General features: G+C 39.8%; 2 protein-coding genes across 6 annotated transcripts in view; one reads left to right on the top strand and one right to left on the bottom strand.

Moving 5' to 3' along the window:
* Nucleotides 1–2,150: 2,150 nt before the first annotated feature.
* On the top strand, nucleotides 2,151–5,695 carry LOC108718064 (protein kinase C delta type). Its single transcript, XM_018265638.2, has 4 exons — nucleotides 2,151–2,284; nucleotides 2,791–2,967; nucleotides 3,753–3,881; nucleotides 4,042–5,695. Exons 1-4 carry the CDS (start codon nucleotides 2,210–2,212, stop codon nucleotides 4,174–4,176), a joined length of 516 nt encoding a protein of 171 aa, XP_018121127.2. The 5' UTR covers nucleotides 2,151–2,209; the 3' UTR covers nucleotides 4,177–5,695.
* A 12,631-nt stretch (nucleotides 5,696–18,326) lies between these two features.
* tnk2.S (tyrosine kinase, non-receptor, 2 S homeolog) overlaps nucleotides 18,327–22,843 on the bottom strand; it is a 97,964-nt gene continuing 93,447 nt past the window's right edge. For all 5 annotated transcript variants that reach the window (XM_018265636.2, XM_041564774.1, XM_041564771.1 and 2 more), the window contains 3 exons: nucleotides 21,040–21,135; nucleotides 20,460–20,587; nucleotides 18,327–19,397 (listed from right to left, as the gene is read on the bottom strand). In XM_018265636.2, coding sequence (XP_018121125.1) covers nucleotides 19,391–19,397; nucleotides 20,460–20,587; nucleotides 21,040–21,135 — 231 coding nt within the window. In that variant the 3' untranslated portion in view covers nucleotides 18,327–19,390. The remainder of the gene's footprint in view (nucleotides 19,398–20,459; nucleotides 20,588–21,039; nucleotides 21,136–22,843) is intronic.

Genomic DNA, 22,843 nt, shown 5'->3' with positions numbered 1-22,843 from the left:
AAGAACTTTTATCTGGCATAATATATAGTATCATATACAGGCAGTCCCCGGGTTACGTATGAGATAGGGGCTGTAGTTTTGTTCTTAAGTTGAATTTGTGTGTAAGTTAAAACATATATATTTACTTATTAAATGCAGTAAGACAGATGTTTGTCTTAACACAGTATGTATTTTTACCTTTCTGTGCTTTGCAGTAGACAACACATACCAGAGGGGATTGGTAAAGGTGGTTTATTAAAGATAAATACTACCACAGTATATTACTGTAAGTTGTATGTGTCGGGTGTATGTAACTCGAGGACTCCCTGTAGTATAATATAGTATCATAAAATACTTATTTACATTTAGTGAAGACATAATACTGCCCTTACACACATTACATTAGCCCTGCTTGCCTTGCACTACCCACACACACCTTCAAACTGGACATATTTTAATCTCTTTTCTTTTGTCTGTGTACCCAGCGGCATGCCTTCCTCATCATGGAATATGTCAGCGGGGGAAGCCTGAGGGATCAGCTGGAGAGTCACGGCCCACTGGACATGACCAGAGTCGAGTAAGTGGCACATGGAGGAATGTGGTAAATGGGAACATTCTACGTTCAGAGGTTACATGGAGGGGAGGGCCTCACGTATCCCAGCAACCAGGCACTGGGTTTATATACAGACTTTCACGGGATGTGGGATGGGGGCTGAATAAAAAGATAATTAATAAAAATGTTTTTTTCCCCTTAAAAAGGTTATATTCTGCAGAAATAGTCTGTGGTCTCCAGTTCCTTCATGACAACGGCATCGTTCATAGGTGAGTATAAGTCTTCTATTTCACCCCTCTTCTTTTTATGTATTATTGTGTTTTATTTTCTAAATGTTGAGCAAGTGATGACTTTTTACTTGTGCGCTACAGGAGTCCAAATACAAAAAAATCTGTGCAAACCTCAAGCAGGTGCTAATTTAGAAGTACCAGTATTCACAAGTACAGGGGACCTGTTATCCAGAATGCATTATATCAAGAATTAATTATATCTTAGTTAGGATAAAGTACAAGGTACAGGTATGGGATCTGTGGAAACCCTTTATCCAGAAAGCTCCAAATTATGTGAAGGCTCTCTTCCTTAGACTCCATTTTATCGAAATAATCCAATTTTTTTTTTAAATTATTTCCTTTTTCTCAGTTTTTCTCAATAAAACAGAACCTTGTACTTGATCCAAACTAAGATATAATTAATCCATATTGGTGGCAACACAAACCTATTTTGTTTATTTAATGATTAAATGATTTCCAGTAGCTTTAAGGTATGAAGATCCAAATTACAAAAAGATCCCCAGGTCCCGAGCATTCTGGATAACAGGTCCCATACCTTTACTATTTTATTATAACAGAGAAAAAGGAATATTTTTATTAAAAAATTTGGATTATTTAAATAAAATGGAGTCTATGGGAGATGGCCTTCCTGAAATTCTGAGCTTTCTGGATAAATGGTTTCCGGATAATGGATGACATACCTGTACTTTGTGCATATCATTTTTATAGTTACAAATATGTGCCCATTTATATACCTAGCACTGCGAGTGGTACATTAATACAGAAAGGCAGATATTTTAATGTTCCCATCCAATCTCGTTTAAAATAGATTTTAATTTAACATTCAGATTCAAATTCAGTCAAAAATGTCTCATCCAGCTAAATTCTGATCCTTAGAATTCTGGATAGTGAAACAAGGTAATACACTTATAATACTGTGAGTTGGGAGAGCAAAGACAGGATCAGAAGATATATAGATACATGTACATACCTACATCACTCACTACAATAACCGGACATATATCAATATCCTCTGGCAAACATTATCACACTATATAAACATTGTCTCATCCTTACAACTCTTTTAGCTGGTGTTCTTTCCCTAGTCAATAGAGGTAAGTGAACTGGGAAGTTTGGTTGACAAACCTGTAGCCCAAATGAACTGGTGTGAATATCCCTCCAAACCACTTTGTGCCTTCAAAAAAGCCAATTCTATTATATTCTGCTTCCCTGAGACCTGTGCGTTAGCCTGATTGTGATTTCACCTATCTTGTTATTTGTAAAATCAACATAACATGCAACTTTCTCCTACTTTTTATAATTTGGACTATCTTTTTATTACAGGGATCTCAAACCAGATAATATTCTATTGGACCATGAGGGTCATATAAAAATAGCAGATTTTGGCATGGCCAAGCAGAACATTTTTGGCAGTAGAACCATCACTGGCCAGGCTGGAACACTCGACTACATGGCTCCGGAGGTAAGAAATTGAAGTATTTTCTACAGAATAATCCTGCAAGTACATTCCTGTTTGTTTACCTGTTGCTCTGGGCCCAGCTACATATACCAACTGGCCTGTCATTACTCACTGAATCCCATACACTCTATGGCTGCTTAAAAATTCTTCTGAAAGTTATAATGATGTTTGAATCTACATAAATTACCCCTTGTTAATATTTGACAGTGTCAGGAGAGTCACTGACTTTACTGTAACTTCCTTCTATGCTGCATTAAGCCTTAACTGTAGTTTGTACCCAGAGCAATGTCAGCCCAGGTTCTGATAAATCCCCTCAACTTTATAGTTAAACTCTCCCACCCTCCATGAATACTGATCATTATAAGAAAAAAGGACCTGCTCCTCTAGTTTCATTGTGTGGCAGTTGCCCATAGGAACATACTAACTGCAAGGATTTATAAATCAGAAAGGCCCCAGTTTACCCCAACATTGTAGAAAGTCAAAATAGTAATTTTTTTTTTCTATTAAAGATCCTCTCAAACAAGGGTTACAATGCGGCGGTGGACTGGTGGGCATGTGGAGTCATCATCTGTGAAATGGCCACCGGAGAGATCCCATTCCCAGATGACAGCGATGATGAGGACTTCAGTGACGAACCCAACATCCCTTCCTGGCTGAGTAAGGATCTCAAAGATCTGCTGAGAAAGGTGAGAATTTTATTTCTGTTTGAATTTTCGAATTTTGTTTAAAAGAAAGAAATAGTTACACTAAAGGGCACATTTACTACGCTCGAGTGAAGGATTCCTAAGTAAAAAAACTTAGAATCTCGAAGTTTTAGGCTACTTCGACCTTCGACTACAACTTCGATTCGAACGTTTCGAACTAAAAATCGTTCGAATATTCGACCATTCGATAGTCGAAGTACTGTCTCTTTTAAAAAAAACTTAGACTACATACTTTGCCACTTTAAACCTTCGATCGAACAATTTTTACTTCGATTGATCGATCTAAGTACTTGAGGTAAATCCTTCGACTTGATATTCAAAGTCGAAGGATTTTACGTCGAGTGTCGAATTCGAGGGTTAATTAACCCTCGATATTCGACCCTTAGTAAATGTACCCCTTATTGTGCTGCTACCTGGTTGCTAGAGCCTGGTTATCCTATTAGTCTATGAGTCCAAACAGAAGATCAGAAGGAGAGGGCCTAATAACTTAAGTAGTTCAAATAATTGAACATTCACAGTTGGTCTGTGTTTGGCAGAATAGAATTGCTAATAATTCAAAGTAAATACAAATAAAAGACCAAGTGAAATGATAGAATTTAATAAATACATTTTTAAAAACAGTGACCATACCCTTTACTTCTTTAACAGAGTCCACATACAGTAGTTATTAGTGACTAGGCTCTTTGCTATTTGAGATTATTACTGGTGGGTTCATTACACAGACCCATATCTGCAATATTCAAATAAAAGTTTATGTGTTTCTTTAGCTACTGGAGAGGAATCCTGACCGGCGCCTTGGTGTGTATGGCAACATCAGACAGCACCCATTCTTTTCAGCCATTGACTGGGAGGAGCTGGAATGGCCGCCAGTACCATCCCCTTTCGACCTTGAAACAGTAAGTACATGGCTGCTGAAATACTTATACTTATTAAACAGAAAATAGAAATAGATATGTAATCTGTTGGACTGGCTAATTACTTACTAATAGTTCAAATACCTTTACTGAATATTTAATATTATTAAGACTAACTAGTGTTTTTCTCCCTTTTATACAGTCATCAAGGGAGCAGATGAAGCCATACGAAGGAAAGGCTCTATCATTCCTGGAGTCCCAGAAGAACAACAACGCATCAGGGGACACAATGAACATTCCAGGCCTTTCCTTCATAGATTCTACTTGGCAGGATTAAGTTTCAGTAACCATCAACTATGAACTTCGGAACAAGAACATCTCCACCTGCTGCATTGAGACACCATCATACTCTGCAATGCCTGGTCGTACCATCTGATCCAGTGCCACCTGGGAAACACCTTCTAGACCTCACCCAGTAACATCAGGAAGAGGTAAGTATATTTATATTTATTTAGAGCGAATGGTGCGTGATTGTGTGAGAGAATGTGAGATATGAAAGGCTAAGGACGTAACAGGACAGGCAGAGATGGCTCCTCTTATAGGAACCAAATTCCATCAGGCTCTGCTGTCTGTCTGTGAAGCCCATGCCCTGTTTTAATGCGCAGACAACTGATCCAGATCAGGAAGGGTTTTTTTCCCCTTCTGTAGCAAATTGGCCCCCGCTTCAGATGGGTTTTTTCTTTCCTCTGGATCAGTTGGAATGTGCAAAGGGTTGTGCTTCACAGACATGTCTTTATCAACCTCCATAGTTATATTGTTATTATTATTCTACTATTGTTATAATGTTAATGTTAAGTATTATATATGTTATAGGAGGCAAGGCCTGTTATGCCCGGAGTGAATGGTGTGTGAATGGCCAGTAACATGGTTGAAGCCTTGGCGTGGCGTTACTGCTCACATGAGTATAAACAGTGCCAGGCCAAGTCGGTTGGGTGCCCTAAGCAACCCGGCCGACCACGTTGTGCATGTGCAGAAGAGTGCAAGTGGCGAGATATCACGAGTGCGCCTGCGCAGAAAAGCGGAAGCGTGAGTGTGCATGCGTAGAAGCACAGAAATATCATGAGTGGGCATGCGCGGAAGATCGCACACTCGGATACTGAAGAAACTGCTGGCAAAGCTCCTGGACACAACGGTCTGAACTAGGGAAAGGCATCAGAAGAGGTACATGCCTGGCACCCCTCTACCTTTGTGCCCTAGGCACCTGCCTCTTCTGCCTACACCTAGTTCCAGCCCTGAGTATAAACATGTGCTAATTTAACCAATTGTGAGACTGTAATATTGTCAGAAAATGTATTTATTTAAGTCCAATCACAGGTATTTCAAAAGTGTGGCCACAATGATTTTCCTACGTTTTGGATCAACTGCATAATCATTAAGACGATATATGGGAATCGGTAAGTTAATGGGCCAGATATTCTTCGCCCAAACTACACAAAAGTACAATTTGGCATGTGGCATCTCATACCATTCCAGACATTTAGACAATGGTCTAATTATTATTATTTTATTCCCTTGTATCACAACCCTGCAGCCCAATGAGTTGCTGAATATAAAATTATCCATTTATTTCCCTATCTCTTAGGCTTAAGGGTTGTAAAGCAGTAATTAGTGATCTAGTGGTCATACTTACTTTCTGCTACACAGGAACCTTACTTAAAGGAATAAAATGAAATATATTATTATGCAACTAGATACCTTTTTTCAGATAATGGAATATTATCAGCTCTAATTAACTATACATTACTCATTGTTTTTGTTTAAATATTCAGAAGGGGTTTTTTACAGAGAGAGCTGTGAAGATGTGGAATTGTCTCCCTGAATCAGTTGTACAGGCTGATACATTAGATAGCTTTAAGAAGGGGTTGGATGGCTTTTTAGCAAGTGAGGGAATACAGGGTTATGAGAGATAGCTCATAGTACAAGTTGATCCAGGGACTAGTCCGATTGCCATTTTGGAGTCAGGAAGGAATTTTTCCCCCTCATAGGCAAATTGGAGAGGCTTCAGGTGGGGTTTTTCGCCTTCCTCTGGATCAACTGGCAGTTAGGCAGGTTAAAAAAATGTAAAGGTTGAACTTGATGGACGTGTCTTTTTTCAACGTAACTTACTATGTTATTATGTTATTAAACCATATATATCTGTTTTTTTGGTAATTGTGTCCCTTCTGTCATTGTACCTCTGCAGTTAAAAATGCAGACCCCTAGAGGGTCTTTTGCTCACCCAGATAGTGATTTCCTCTCCCTGGGGGTTAAGTGTAATTTAATAGTGGCCTAAATAATGCCCAGTAGGGGGCAGTGAGTTCTTATATAAAAGGGTAGAGCACCATGTGTCTTACCTGGGTCCTCATCTCACTGGGAGGTGGATACAGGTCCAACGCTCCAGTTTGTGTTAAATTATAGATAAGGTTAGCTAGTGATAGTCAGTTTATGTTTATAGTCGCTCTAGGAGTGAAATGGAGGTTTAGGGAAGATAGTGAGCAGACTTTTGCTCCAATGAGGAGAAGCAGAGTGCTTAGGACCCCGCAGTATCAACCCGCTAGTATCGGGACCTTTAGTGGGTGAGTTGAGTACCAGATAGGGTGCCATGATACAAGACCTCAAATAAAGGATCCCAAAGAATAGAGAATCATTCCCAGGAGGAAGTCCTCTTCTAGAAGTGTGGTATTTCACAATGTTCATTTGCCTTTTGGTAAAGAATATCAGATATTGAATTGATCAATCACAAAGAAGTGACTGTTAAATGCATTTATTATGTTATCCACCATTAATAAACGTGTTCATTGCTGAAAGAAAGCTCTGTGGTTTTGATTCTTTACTACCAGGGGCAAGGTATAAGGTACCGGGATTTGCTGGGAATTGCTCTGGCAGCAACGGTTACTTGGCACTGGGGAAGAAACATATTCGTGTTCACACACTACAAACTATAATTTACATCATACCCACGGGTGGGTATAAGTCTATGGGCGTCATTTTTTCGGCAAAACAAAAATTTGCCCATCCCTAGAGCTAAGGGAATCTTGTTTCTCGAGTGTAACATATTTATTTCTGGAATGATTCAATTACAGTAAATCTCCGAGACACACTTGACCAGAACTTTTTTGGAGAAAATCTTTGAAAGGATAATTTTCTTGCTACATGTACGGTTTAAATAAGGAATTAGTTACTTTACATGCATATAGAGCAAAGTACTGGAACAGAGGTGCAGTCAACTTGTAGGATACAGATAGTGGTTATAGTAACTTGAAAGGGCTGGTGGGTGGTGCATTAGGGGTGGCCTTGCAGCACATTGGGTTTAGTGCATTGGGTATGCAGGCAGACATGCATGGGAGAGTAGGATTAGTGGGCCCTTATGATTTGGGCTCAGTGGGCCCCAGGACCCCCCCCCATCCTGCAGCTTTGCACACTGTTCAGGAGGGATATGGATGTATTTTTGCTTATCCGGATGATGCTGAGGGCTTTGTCTGGCCTATTAAAGGATTTTCACTTTTTTTGCTTTATATTAATTGATCAATGTCCTACTGAAATTCTTGCCCAAGTTTTCATTTTTCTTTAAGCAAACTGAAATGTGTTCTTTTGTACTACAGTATTTTCTTATATTTTAGGGTTGTGTCACACATGAAGATTCGGGGGAGATTAGTCGCCCAGCAACAAATCATCTCTTCTTCGGGCGACTAATCTCCACTAAATGCCTTCCCGCCGGCAAGAATGTGAATCAAAAAGGGATGCCGTTCAGATCACTTTGTTTTCCTAAGTCGCCCGAAGTTGCCACACAAGGAAACTTTTGGCGACTTCGGAAAACCAAAGTGATCCATATGCCATCCCACTGTGATTCACATTCTTGCCGGATGGAAGGCATTTTGTGGATATTAGAAGAGAAGAGGAGATTTGTTGGGTGACTGATCTCCCCGTATCTGCACATGTGCCACCGCCTTTACACTGTTATTTCCTCCTCTGTTTCATCAAGATGTCCAGCCTCTGATAATGAAAAGCAGCCCTGCAGATTGTTCTGCCAATATTCACCATTCACACTAGTACAGTATGGCATGTTTCAAGGTGTAACAGTGTTATATTAGCACCACACACATATGGCTTTGGGCTATGGACAAAATGTAATTGGCTGCATCTGATCACAAAACCTTTTCCCACATTATTGGTTCACTTTCTTACTTTTCTTTTTGCTTCTGCAACCTTTAGATGTTATTTCATATGGTTCCTTTTGAGTATGTATTTCTGTGCTGCCATTCTCCCATACATGCCAGTAATAGGCAAACCTGTAGATATAGTTGACCTATACTCAGTGTGTATAGTGGTAGTAAGTATAATTCTGGGATCTGTTTTTCATGAGCAGGGACTGTGTATGGTGTTACTGCAGAAGGAAGAATATCCCAGTCCAAGCCCTCACCTCAGTCCAGCTCAGGATTTGTGGCATTATTTAAAACAGGGTGTACACAAGTGTCATGCCACTAACCTGAGCATCATAGAGCAAATCTGCCGGGAAAATCACTGCCAAATAGTGTACAAAGTTAGTACATAAATAGTCCAAAAGGCAAGGCTATTTAGTTATTGCTGGCTTTTCACAACTGGTGTGGAGACTGAATACGTATAAAAAAGAAAGTATGGCTTTGCTTTGAAAAATAAAAATAACATGTCAGCATGAGATGTGTTATTCCTGATAATGAAACAATGAGTCTAGGTGTGAATACTTTGGCTCTGTAGGCCAAGTGTAAAACAATACAGAGAACACTGCATTTTCCCTGTCAGTCTTTACTAAAGAAATTCTTGCCCAGGCTGATTATACAGGAGATAAGTGAGATGACTGATCTAGTTTTTACAACTAAATAAATAATGCAAAGCTTCCCATGGGCCATTTGTAGGTAACCCCAGGGAGTATTAGCTGCTGCCTGGCTCCACAAGGTTGTTAAGGTTAGAGGTAAAATTGGGGGGGGGGGTTAAGAAGCAGGAAAGTATAGAGGTTCAGAAAAGTGTAAGAAGGGATAATGGACTACATTCTCAGGGTCAACACTAGGTGCAAAAACATGGGAAGACTTGCATTCATCAAAGCTCTATATACAGAGTGGTTGAGCCTTAACGTTGCCACCTCTCTGGTTTTTACATAGGCTGAAAACGTTGCTGACATGACCAAAATGTGCCTATTCTCATGTTATGCATCTTAAACATGCCCCCTCATGTCATAGACCCACCCTAACTGTCTCCCCCCCATAAAGTCACTAATCAATCCCCTCAACACTCTCGGCCCCGCTGTGTACTGATAGATTCCCAGTCTTGAAGTCCCTCTGCTTTCTATGGTGGGTGATGCACAGATTTTCTGCAAAGCATTGGGCCTTCAAGCCGCAGAATCTTTCAACTCACAATATCAACAGGTGGGGGAGAGGCTGCATTAAACTATGAGACTATTTTTTTCAGTCTTTAGAATCAGGTATTTCTGTATAAATAATATATATTTATTTATGGAAGTTCATATAATGTTTATCCACCTTTTCTTCATAAAATGAATGAGCTTTCATTAAAAGGGGGTATATTTTGTGTTTAACTCACTATATGGCTGAAATGACAATAAAATCCACTTGACTTGACTTGACTTGACTACGATATTTAGTGGCATAATTCGTATTTTGAACTTAGATCAGGATTTACTGATGCCCTGACACAAGTGCAAGGGGAGCAACATAATGCCTCCTTCACTAAGCACAATAGTGTCCGATTAAAGATCCAATGCAAGGTGCAGAGCGCAGAGCTGGAGGACACAAGGCTGCCCCACTCTCATCACGTGTCACAGGGCAGGGGGAAAGGACAGGGATCATTTCAATGTGCCTGTGTAGGGCTTTGCCCAGTCCCTAATTGCTCTACATTTGTCACATTTCAACCCACCAGTAACATTACAGTTCACTAGCTTTTACACCAGCTAAAAGGATACACTTTCCCTAAGAAAACTCAGTTCCTGCCAAACCTTAGATATGCAGGATTGATGCAGTTTTCACAAGGTTTATCAAGAGTGTCCTACAACAAGAATAAGAACACAAGGAAAGCAAGGCAGATATAGTGTAGACCAGACTAAACAAGTTCAAGGGACTGTATAGCAAAAGGACAACAAGCTAAAGTGAGAAGAGACTACAATGGCAAGTTACAGGCACAAAGCAGAACAAGGGACAAGGCATGGATAACATTGAGCCACTACTGGAAAGGACAGAGCCAGAGAGCAGGAGGTTGAGAGCTTGATTCTATTTAAGGGCAGTACAGCCACTTGTAGTTACATTAGTTCTCTGCCTTTTTGCAAACCATTAAAAAGATTCTAGTAAATTTGACTTTGCTCAGAACCAGTATCACTGTAAGTGGTGTTTAATTCCTCTATTGCCCCTCTATATTAACACCTTGGTCATTGCCCATCACAGCACTTTTTTAAGGCCCCTGATGTCTCTGCAATGGACACTTCCAATTAACCCTACATTCTATTAACAGCTTGCATTAAATCCCAACCGAACAGAGACACTGCCACAGAGTAATCAGTGTCCTTTTAGTACGTAACAACCCCCCTGAGCCTGAAAAATACAGCATTGATGTAAGTGGAATAAATATTTAGTAGTAAAGAAGTAGCAAAATGTGCAGTTTTGGGTGTCAATTTCTTCATCAGACACTTATTACATTGTGACTTTGCGCATAGCACGTTGCTAAGCAAAATACCTTCTACATAGCAGATATCTCATTTCTAACTTTTCTACATTCCCCAAACAGAGTCTGAATGAAGTTGTGAAGAGATTTTGACAGGGACATTCTGCCCCTATGATGTACAAGTAGATAGTGGAAATGTACAGGAAACAGTAGCAGAAAATTGTCAAACTTAAAGCTTGTGCTGAATGAGGTTGTGTTGGGGGAGACAGGGAGACTCGGCTAGGATCTTCAGGCTGTTATTATCACTGTTGTAACTGGTGTTGAGGACCCCTCGACATTTTTCACGAAACAACTTCAATAATCACCCCTCCTAGACCCCTATAACTCCTGTACCCCTCATCAGTGGCAGGATCTGCTTCTCCAGAATTATGCCCCTGGTTATAATATACTAAAGAAGACAATTATTGGTTGTAATGTACTATTTGACATTGGAAGATTTTAGACCAAGGGCACATGGAGCATTGGCATATTTTTTTTTTTCAGACTGAGAGAAGTGGATATACTCCATGCCCCAGCTCCATTCATCTGAACTGCTTCCACTTGCAAGTGATCGAACGCATCTGAGGTTGGCTTGAAAATATCTGCTCTCGTGTATATGGGTTGCCCTGTGCTGTCTGTGACTACACACACATACAAGTATTTAGCAGGCACACAGCACATATATCGACACAGAAAAGAGAAACTGCATTTTTGGAGCTTGCCGGATTCTCTCCACCTGTGGATAAAACATGGAGGAGTGAAGCTGAGGCTGCTCGTTGAGTTTCCTTTCTCTTAAGCATCCCACTAAACCCAGAATATATAATGGCAATTTAATTTAACATAATTAAATGTATTAACATAAAAATAGAAATTCCATTGTTTCTTAGCAGTCTGCAATCTTAAGGGTCCAAAAAGGATAAATCGCACCAACTTAAAAAGTGAGTGTGTGACTTTAAGACAAGTAACATGTGATGTGATCAGATGAGCACTATGTAATACAGATCAAGGTTCTAGTGGCAGAGCCACACTGATGGATATTATGGAGGTATGTAGTTCCATAATGGCTCGGCACTTGGTGCACAAAACATCATTATACATTATTCTTATTACGGGAAGGAAGCCAGAGATGTAATGAATAAACCTCAGAGTTACCGGATTTCCTAAAATGTTATAGATAAGCATTAAGCAAGGGTTACACGTTAGGCACTTATTGACTATGGCAGCTTTCATGGCTTTTTATGAATTTTCACAAAGTGGAATGAATAAATTAAATACACACAGGCAGTGTCGGACTGGCCCACCGGGATAACAGGAAAACTCCAGGTGGGCCCAGGTCTCAGTGGCCCCTCCTGCTTCTAAACACAGCCTATTTCATGGTCATTCCATATTTCTATGAGAACAAAGAGCAGGGGCCTAACTAAAGAGGAAGCAGACCCTGCGGCTGCAGGGGGCCCCAGTAGGTACAGGGGGCCCCATGAGGCTCTCATTGATGAGCAATTTGAACATATATTGGTAAAACAGGACAAACACTGGATATGTTGGGGGCCCTAAAATTAATTTGATGTGGGGCCCAGCAACATCTAGTTACGCCACTGACAAAGAGGCTAAATAGTTGACTGAGGAGATGAAGAATAATAGTACTGACAGTGGCCCCTGGTCTAAAGTTTAATGGTGGGCCCCTGGTATCCCAGTCCGACTCTGCACACAGGCACACCCAACACAGACCATCTAAGCACTTAAACTCTGTGAATGAGGGCAGTTCATTAAAATGAAACAAGCAACAGATAGCATAATGACTTATACAAAAACAGTCTTCACTAAGGCAAATGAACTTTCAATCTGAATTTTTTTTTCAGTTTGTTACATCTTGAGTACTGCTAAAACACCCAGTTTCTCTCTTTCACCACTTATCACAGTCATTCCAGTATATTCATCAAGTGCTGTTGGCTTAGGCAGGACTGCCCCCTGTTGGACACATTATGTATTTTTTTCTGCAACAGTGATTTGTATTCTGCAGCTCTCCGATTCAGGTGACTGAAACTTAATAACGGATGCAAGAGGATTGGCCAGTGAGAATCCAACCTACCTTTACTACTATAGGCATAGTGTTATCTACTGTGCAGTTGATGTATGCTGATATTACACAGTAGTCAAGCACCAAGTAAGGTTACGCATAGTGTTCTTTAGGTGTTTAGTTCTAAAAACGGGTTTAATTTCTTATGCATTGATATCATAAACAAGGAACTAGGATTAAAGAGAAGATACTTTATAACATATAACGAGTTATCATTTCTGGACCAATGGATTGTGAGATGTAGCAGCCTGGGATGGGACATGGTAAAATAAAATCCCTTTAAAACTCCTGTCAGTCTCATTGAATGCAACCCATTCCCTTTTCTATGCCCTTGTACAAGTGGTGGGGGGAAGGGTGTTGTGCCTGAACTATATGCCTTAATCACAAATTTGGGGGCCAGTGGATTTTAACAGCAAACACGGGGAGTGAAGTAATGCCTAGGGTTTGCTACTTGCTACTACCAAAAGTAACCAATCAACAGGCAGCATTTACTCATCAGCTGATTCCTAGATTTGGCCATCATTCAGAATTTCTGTTACATTACCCCAATACCATACCTCACTTAGTACATTGGTAGTTAAAGAATGTATAGCTCAGTTACAAAAAATGGAAACCCAAGTGGAAGACATAATGATTGAATTCCAGGGAGTGAGAACTAACCTGGGGTCCATGAAACTGGATTGTGTCTCCTACAGATTCCCAACTCCACAATATTCCTCATCTTTGGAGCACAGAACTACTGCTCTTCCTAGCTAGTCCTGACTATATGACACTCATAGGGGCCAATCGAATGGAGGTCGAAGTTTTTTTGGGGTCAAAGTGGGCCGAATTTGGCCTTCTTCGAATCGTACGATCGTACTTTGATTCGAAGTTTTTTTTAACTTCAACCTTCAATCTCCCAAACTCCCCCAATTGCCTCCATACGGGTTGTAGGAGGTCCCCCATATGCTAAAACAGCACTTTGGCAGCTTTTAGGTGGCGAATGGTTGAAGTTGAAATTTTAAAGAGACAGTACTCTTCGAATTTCGAAGTTTTTTCAAATTCGAATCGAAGTATGACTATTCCCTAGTCGAAGTACACAAAAAATATCTCGAAATTTGAAGTTTTTCACTTCGAAACTTCACCTCGACCTTTGATAAATGTGCCCCCTAGAGTGTGCTACTACAAGAACAAGACATTCACATATGCCCATACCTTCCCGCAAGTTGTGAAGCTTCTCCTTCCTGAGACCTGTTCTGACCTTTAGCACCTCCACTGCTCCATTCTAAATAAACGCACAGCTGCTGCAAATATATGGGCCTTTCATTTATACAGGGCAAAGAATTGCCTGATGCATTTGTCTAAAACAACATCTATTCTTTTTACAGTGGCTGCTTTTTTTATACTTTTTTCCTTTTATCCCCATGTAAATACACTACAAAAAGTGCCAAAAGACAAAAACATTTCCTCCACTTAAAATATCAATTTGCTTTTAATACCAAGAAGAACCTGACATTTCTGGTGGATGCTTCAGTTATAGCAGATGAAAGCTCTGACAATGACAATCCTTGTATGCTCTGGGCAATTGCCCCTTTTGCTTCTTCATTAAAACTACCCTGCTGTTTAGATCATGGCTCATTTAAATGGTGAAAATGTTTATATAGATACCAGCATTCATTTAAAAAGCCATTACTAACATCTACCTTCAAATATTTTGCATATCTGCCTTATTCTACTGTAATGTACAGGTATGGAACCTGTTATCCAGAATGCTTGTCATGGGGCTTTCCAACTAACGGATATTTCAGTAATTTGGAACTTCATACCTAACTTACCTACTAGAAACTCCAATTAACCCAAAAAAGGTTGGTTCTGCATCCAATAAGGAATACTTATCTCTTTGTTTGGATTATGTACTGTTAAAGAGAAAAAGGAAATAATTTTGAAATGTTGGATTTTTTTGGATAAAATAGAGTCTATTTCCATAATTTGGAGCTTTCCAGATAACAGATCCCACACATATACGGCTTAATCTCATTTTTGGTTGCCTGTCTCATGCCTGTCTTGACTAAGCACGCTGAGGAGTGTGAAACGCGTAGGGTGGATGGAGATGAAGCTATATTTTTAACTTTTCTACCAATAAATTTATTTTTTAACTCTCGTCTTGTGGATCCGTTTGAGTGCCGGTCAGCCCTGGTTCCTTATCTTCTGTCTCATGCTATACCCTACCTAACCTCATCATGTACCTATGAGTCTACTTACATTTTTAACGGTATCTTGTGAAGTGAGCCCAGTGTCTGTGTCATAACGCCACCTGAAATACTTTCTTTCCCCTTTTTTCTCCCTTGGCCATCTATTCTTGCTCTTGAACCCTTAAAGCAGCTCCATTGTTCCAGTGAAGAGTACTCTCTGTGCTTGACACAGTTAGCTGAGAAACCATGCTGTACCTACATTAATGGTTGTAGCTTCCACCACTATTGAAACTGTATTTACCAACTGTTTAAAATTAAAAAATTCCTCCCACATGAGGTCTATAAAATACATGAATGTGTACTCTGTGCTGTACATACATCATCTAGAACCACAATGAGCATTAACAGCTAGAAGGAGGGCATCTAAAGAACAGTTGTAAAAATCTGGCCCAGTTACAAGCCAGTGGCATCATTACCCCTGAAATAAGTAAAATGTAAGAAATGTATTATATAGACGAATGCTTAAGTTGTTGGTGTGTAAGGTTGGGCCTTTCCACTGCCCATAAACTGAAAGATTTGATCAGCCACTTAATAAGCCATAACATCCATTATAAATGCCAAAGGTGACTGTTTTTTTCATTTGGAGAGAACTAACGAGGAGCAGCATTATATTTCCTGCAGTATTGGTTTTAAATATGACATGTCATTTTGTAATTGTGCTCTAGGCTGCTTCACTCCACTCTTCTCTCACAAGACACAGTTTAAAAAGCACAACTACAGTACCAGCTGCAAGAGAGTATACTTAGTCCAACCCACCAAGGGCAAGCAGAGGCAATTAAGCACATTCACCACTGCACTCGTGGTCCTGGGTCTTTTTGGATGTACCAATTACTTTCTCAGTGTCGCTTGGTTGGAAAAACTCAGGAATGTGGTGTTTGTTGAAAACTCTCCTGAGTTTGTTTAAAATCAGCAGACCAACAAACAGACGGGAAGCAGGCAAAGCAACATAGTCATTACTTATGTAGCTAGAACATTGAAAACCTTGAAGAGTTATCAACAAACATCACATTCCTGTGTTCCTGTTAGCAACATGCATTACTGTTTTTAGCAACTTTAATTTGGCAGTTTCACAACGATCCATGCCTTCATTTTGGTAATTTGAAGAACTAACACTTGCTAAAATGAATTTCATGGTTCCATTGAGGCTGGATCACACTTTCACACCTCAATGGCTTTAAAATGCCTGTGAATTCCTTTCCACTCAGTTGAACTGAAGAAGCCTCTCGTGATGAAGCATTTTTGAAACTACTCAGCAAGTCCCGATGCTTTAGGCTTATCACTACCAGATATCTACACTCAAACATATTTGTATTATGATTGTTGCTGTGCTTCTGAAAGCTTTTTGTGTTCAAGACCAACTATTTGTCTGAAAGGATTTAAAGGAACAGTGACACAAAAAAGGAAAGTGTTTTAAAGTAATGAAAACATAATGTATTGCTGCCCTGCATTATTACAACTAGTGCATTTGCTTTCAAAACTCTACTATAGTTTATATAAACAAACTTCTGTGTAGCCATGGCGGCAGCCATTCAAAGCTGAAAGGAGAAATGGTACAGGAGACACAGCAGATAACAGAGCTCTGTAGTATACAATGGGATTCTTCAGAACGTATCTGTTATCTACAGTGTGTCCTGCGCTTGAATGGCTGCCCCATGGCTACACAGCAGCTTATTTATATAAACTATAGTAGTTTCTGAAGCAAACACACTAGTTGCACCAGTGCAGGGCACCAGTACATTATTTTGTCATTCCTTTATAGCACTTTAATTTTTTTTTTCATGTACCTTATTCAAGCACATCCCATAGACCATAATGTATTACCTTACAAAGAGTCTTACAAAATTGGCACATATCAGAAGATATTTCTATTTTGCGTCTTTTACCTTGAGACACCAATCTGTCATGGTTTACATTCAAGGTAAGGAGGACCTGTGTATATATATGTATAACAACGTAGGCATGGGTTGCCCTGCTTTTCTTATTTTATGGCATTTATGCTTCAAGACACGGTTGCCTTAAAGTGTCATACAGCCAATTAGGGACTATTTGTCAATATTGCAGTGCTTGTATATGGGAACTTCCTGTAAGTAGTTTACCATCAGGCGTTTTGGCATTCAGAATACAAAAAGGAAAAATTGTGAGAGCACTCCATGGCTAAATAAAAATGTACTAAAATACATTGGAAGTGCTACTGATCTGGCCAAATTAACTACAGACATAGAAAAAAAGAAGAAAAATTGATCAATGCACATTCCCTGGTCCCCTGTCATATCAGTAATCTATGCAGATGCATGTATTTACAAAGACAGGGGTTTTTTTAGTTACAAAATTATGATCATAAGATTGATAAGCCACCATACCACGTCAAGGTAAAACCCATATGGCGGTCCCTAACTATTTACCTCTGTTCATAATTTCAAATGCTAAAGCCTCCCGGCATAAGAGCATTACCTGAAAAATAAGGTCTCCCGAACTGGGCATTGGTTTTCATCATAGGGCTTAGTCCTCCCCCGCCATTAGCTTTCAAAGGGGAGAGATAACCTGGCATTCAGTTAGGTGAGGCCAGCATAATCATATATTATTCTCTTGAGTGTCTGACAGGGCTCTTTTTCTGCCTACGGTATTTTCTCTGTGAGGCAATCTTTTGTGTTGCCTTTTGGGGTCTTCTGTTGTACTGTTTTGCTACCCTTCTGATATGTTAAATCCGATTTGGTTCTGTTCTCAATAAACAGTTTTAATGTATGTGGTATTCCTAGCCCAGAACTTCTAGTTCTCTGGGTGAAATATGTGTATGATCTAGATTTATGCTATGGTCTAACAGGTATCTTCTAATTGTGATTCATTTCACTCTTAGCTGGTGTTCATTTAAATCTCTCCATAGTTCAATTCTGAGCATTGGTCCTATGATCTGTCAGGCAAGCTCCAGCACTCACTATAGGGATATGAAATGGTCAAATTGGAGTCACCCTCACTGTGAGTTCCTAGCAGGATTTTCTTCCCATTAGTATCATTTATACATTGCTCTTTTCTTTTAGGTTGGATTTGAGATTGGCTAATCCTATTAGAAGTCTCCTAATAGGATCTGCACCTGGAACTGACAGAATGACAATTGCTGTACTTCGCAACAGTAAGTTATTGCATAACTATCCAGGAGTCTGTTCGAGCCTAGTTCCCTCCTAACAGGGCATTAAGCTTGCTATGTCCTGGTGAGTGCGGATATGGAGTACATCCAGGGAAAATTGTATCAAGATACTGTGATTTTCCTTTCCTGGATGTACTCCAAGTCTGTTGCAATCCCTTCTACAATGGTTGTCATAAAGCTCATAACAAAAACTCCATAGAGGTTTTGGGGTGGATTTTAAACATTTGGGGATGGTCCTTCTGATGGGGCATGGAGGGTGGGGATATCCTGGTGACTACTGATTTGGAGTACACCCAGGAGACGAAAATCACGGTAACTATTATACAATTGTCCCTTTATTTGTACAGGTCTGAATTTAGGTTGCATTATGCAATCCCAGCAGGTCACAAGCCGGAAAAAGCCTCCGGTGTAGGGGGGGGGGCAACCCCAAAGCCATGGGTGTCACAACTGCCTCTCATCCCCTGCTCCTGCTCCAGTTTGATTCAGATCTTGCTTGAGCCATTTGTTGAGCCTGTGAGGTAGATGTGCAAATGAAGAAATAATTGTCCTCAGTTTGAAGAACGTCAGAATAAGGCAGTCCTTTAAATATGGTATGCCTCTGCAACAGCTTTTCTTATGGAGGTAGATTTTTTCATGTAGTTAAGGCTGAAAAAAACACACGTCAATCAAGTCCAACCATTTGTCCAGTTCAACCTGAAGTATTGTATGGCGCATTGCAATTGGTGGTTGTAAATTCTTCTGCAATTGACCAAAACTCCTATAGCAAGAAGTTTAAAAAAAACTGACCTTTAGCCCATGATTAAGTGCCCCTTTAGTCACGAGACATGTTAGGCTTTCCCATGTACTAGTAAAGGTTGTATTTCACCTTATAACTGCCTGCCAATTTTGTAGGGTATGACATATTTCTTATCCAAACGAAACCTGCCTTCATTTTAGTTGAATGGTATATTGTTGTATGTTCGAATGTAAAGTAAATAATGTCAGATTTCAATATCTTTCATATTTTCTTTTCTCCAAATAAACTTTATATCTTATATTTATATATTCATATATATATATATTTATAGAGAAAGATATTTATATATATATTAAAATTACACATCTTTTTTATAAAAACAATGAGTTAACAGACTGAACAATGGGGTAGGAAGAAAAAAACAAACATTAAAAGAAAAAATGCAACATTAACATGAGTCTATGTAGCAGAACACTGGGTCGGTTCACCCCTCAGGGGGAAGAAAGCTGCCATGCTTGCAGATTCAGAAGCTGCTGCACATATAGAATGCACTTCTTCTGCAGCTGGATATTTAGAGTAGACAGATCCAGATTGTTATGTTGTGCAGTTATTTAATGCCAGAAGCGTTCCCACCAGGGCACAGTATCATCGCCTGTAAAATAAAGTAAACATGATCAGGTTAAACTGCAGCCCTTTGTTCCCTCTAGCCTGGTGCTGTTCTTATTAGCAAACAACCAAATAACTATATATATTTCATTCAGAGCACCATGAAAACAGACTACCCTTCATTGAACAACAATCAAAGTCTTAAAATCAGTGTCAGTTTTTTTAGGTAACCCCTAGTGAGAAAAACCCTAACAAACCCTCCACAAACCTCTGCCATATGTGTTAAATGTGGATAAGTGATGGGTTCCTATATCCGCATGCACTGACTTAACTATAGAGGAAGCAGACCCCATGGTTGCCCAGAGAACATGGAGGCCCAGACTGCTGTTTTCTCTATATCTGTTTAAGGACAAAGAAATCCCCTGTCCCCAGCCCCTGTCCTACCTGCATCTGGGGAAGCAAGCTCTCGAAGTCAGCGGGTGCAGGGAGTGGGCGCTTAGATGTGGGTAGTCATTGCTGTGCGCCAAGCCCCTCTGAATATTTTTTTGTTGTGAGGAGGGGGCTGGCTAAGGCAAATTACACCACTGTTCACTAATCCAACGTTTCTGGAGGGCTGTTGTATATTATGTATTGGATGCTCTTAACCTCCCACATATAATGTCTACACTGTTTGACTTCTTGGTCTTGGGAAAACCCCCCAACTGAGACAGTATTTTATACTTTGCTACCCCCAACTCCTCTGCTATGCTAAAAGGCTATTTTAGTCAACGTGAAATCTACAGCCCCTTCACCTTTTCCCTTATTGAGGAACTTAGTTGACAGTACCCTTCCAAAGCAAAAACTGACATCCCTATCAAGAGGCTGCCCTAAAAAGTGTGAGGCAGTGCGGGGCCCTTGGCTTTCTTTTCATGATACTCTTATAAAACTGTATGAACCACTGGCTCCAGTGTCTACAGCTCCTTTTCTACACTCTCTTTATTCCTTTCTACTACTGCTCGCTTGAAGACACAAAGGTACTTTTCAGACGATTCTCACTTGACCATGCAACAGTGACATGCCATAGCCCATTTGCACATATATCTTTTTTTTTTTTTTTTTTTACACATACTTTTGCTGTATCCCATTGTACGATTCAAGTAAGTGGGAACTGGCAGTTTCCAGGTTCCAGTCAAACATCTCCAGTACTTTGTGACACTCTGTTCGGGACTTCAGCCCAAGGCAGAACAGTTGCTCAACCTGCAAAAATAAACACACCCTTCTTGTCACCAATACGTCATTCATGAATCACTGAAGATCTACAGGGGGGAGATAAAACCACAGCAACGACTCTCTCCAATGAATATGTCTTGCATACCAAAAGCCTTCATTTCATGAGATACATGCAAAATAAGATGAAATGACTGAAAACAGAAGTGAAAAAGGCAATTTTGTTTATATATCTCACAATCAGAGTAATGGGCTTCTTTCATGTAGTAGAAAGGTTATGAATAGGAAAGGTCAAGCATTACAGCTTATTGATGGATGATAGCTACAGCATCTTCATGATTCACTGTTAACAGTACTACTGCAGCAGATTATGTGCTACAACTTTGCACTTTTAATAAAATAAAAAGCAATAGAAGAAGAAAGGAATGTCCTCGCGGCTAAGCATTTTTGAAAGGGTACATTCTACTCCAGAGAGACATTACCTTTAAATACTGGATTGCTTTTTGTACATTCCAGCCGTGGTTCTGTAAAGCTGTCTGACATTCCTCCGTTGTCACTCCATGAACCATATCCTGAACCTGAAACAAAAATACATTTTATCAATAGGTCTTGATATACTTAGCACCACAGGTGACATTAAGGGGACAGACATGCAAATGCATAAATGTTAAATAAAAAAAAGTAGATGTTAAAATTTGCTCCTGATGAAATTGACTTTGGTGTGAGTGTAAGATAAGCTCAAGAAGAAAGAAAGGCGCCACTCTGGTTAAAAAGAATGGTGGTTTATTGCAACAGGTCACAAACCAACATTGGCTGTTGGTTGTCGATGTTGGTTTGTGACCTGTTGCAATAAACCACCATTCTTTTTAACCAGAGTGTCTTTCTTCTTGAGCTTATCTAACTACAGTGGGAACGCTGGTGGCAGAGCACCCTGTTATACCAAATGGAGTTACAGTAAGTTGGACACGAATGGGGTGAGTTTGGAGCGGCTTAAGCCTTTTTTTAATTTGACTGAATGTAAGCTTAAAACTTACTGATGTGGAAGATGCACAATCAAAGCACCGTGATAATGATAATCATAATAACAGTGACAAATGAACACTCATGGGAGTGACATTTTTGAGTTACTCCTCAATGCATTATGAACCCAAAGTATATTGGGAATTTTAAGCAGCGGCTGCTGCAGAACAGTCACAGGACCTCTTATGAATGGAGCTGGGATTACACCTTTTATTTCTCTGGCTCATGGCTCAAAACATTTTGCAATGAAAAGAAGATGAACCGGCACTACGGACTCCATGCAAGCGGGACCAGCCTTGCGTGTTTATTCACTTTGAATAAACATGCAGGGCTTGTCCCGCTTGCATGGAGTCCGTAGTGCCGGTTCATCTTCTTTTCATTACTAATAATTGAGGGTGCCGATCCCATGACAAACATGCCTGGCATCTATCACTATTTGGCAGCCAAATGTGCAGCATGAACTTTGTGTATGGGGCATTAGCCATAGGGCATCTAGCTGAATGGCATAACTGGCATGTTCCATGGATGGACTATACAGTATGTCCTCTAGCATTTCAACTGAAAGTACAGGGAGAACTTGGAGAAATGGAGAAAATCAGTCAGACCCCTGTTATTACAAAGGTCCTGACACTGCTTAGTGGAAAATGTACCATTTAAAAAAAATGTAAGGAGGCATAGTTCTGCAGCAGCTTCAACACTGGCTCCTAAGTCACCTAAGAATTAAATGGTGAGGTATTGAGTAAATAAAAAATAATAAAATATAAGGTTGTTCCAAAAAATAGCAGTGTCTGCATTCTTCTTTACTGATACATATACATTACTTTACACGGGTTTTGTAATTGGTTCCAGAACCCTAAACACACTTTACAGGCAGCTTTACATGGGATTTTACACAGCATACATTAAAGTGGCAGTGTATTTTATATAACAGGGTTTTTTTTGCACATATGCCCTATGGGTTATCATTTTATTTGCATTGTACTTGTGTGCTAGGCATCTACATTCATGTTTTATAGCATGTGATACATTCTGTGGCCATTAGATGGCACAGTTGGGTTAGAAATTGTCCACTTGTATGGCCAATACAATAATTAGCACTGGCCAATAGAACAACTAGCCCTGCTGTTCCGAATTGGATATTTGGACTTTACTGGAGATTATTATTATGACTATCATCATGTATCTTTAAAGTGGCAACATATTCTGCATTGCTGTACAATAAATGGGTTTGAGATCAAATATTTCATAGCTTTCCAATAATGCCAC

Source organism: Xenopus laevis, chromosome 5S, assembly GCF_017654675.1.
Source record: "Xenopus laevis strain J_2021 chromosome 5S, Xenopus_laevis_v10.1, whole genome shotgun sequence".
NCBI classification, from domain to species: Eukaryota; Metazoa; Chordata; class Amphibia; order Anura; family Pipidae; genus Xenopus; species Xenopus laevis.
The sequence above is the reverse complement of the archived record's forward strand: the minus strand, read 5'-3'. Positions and strand labels throughout refer to the sequence as shown.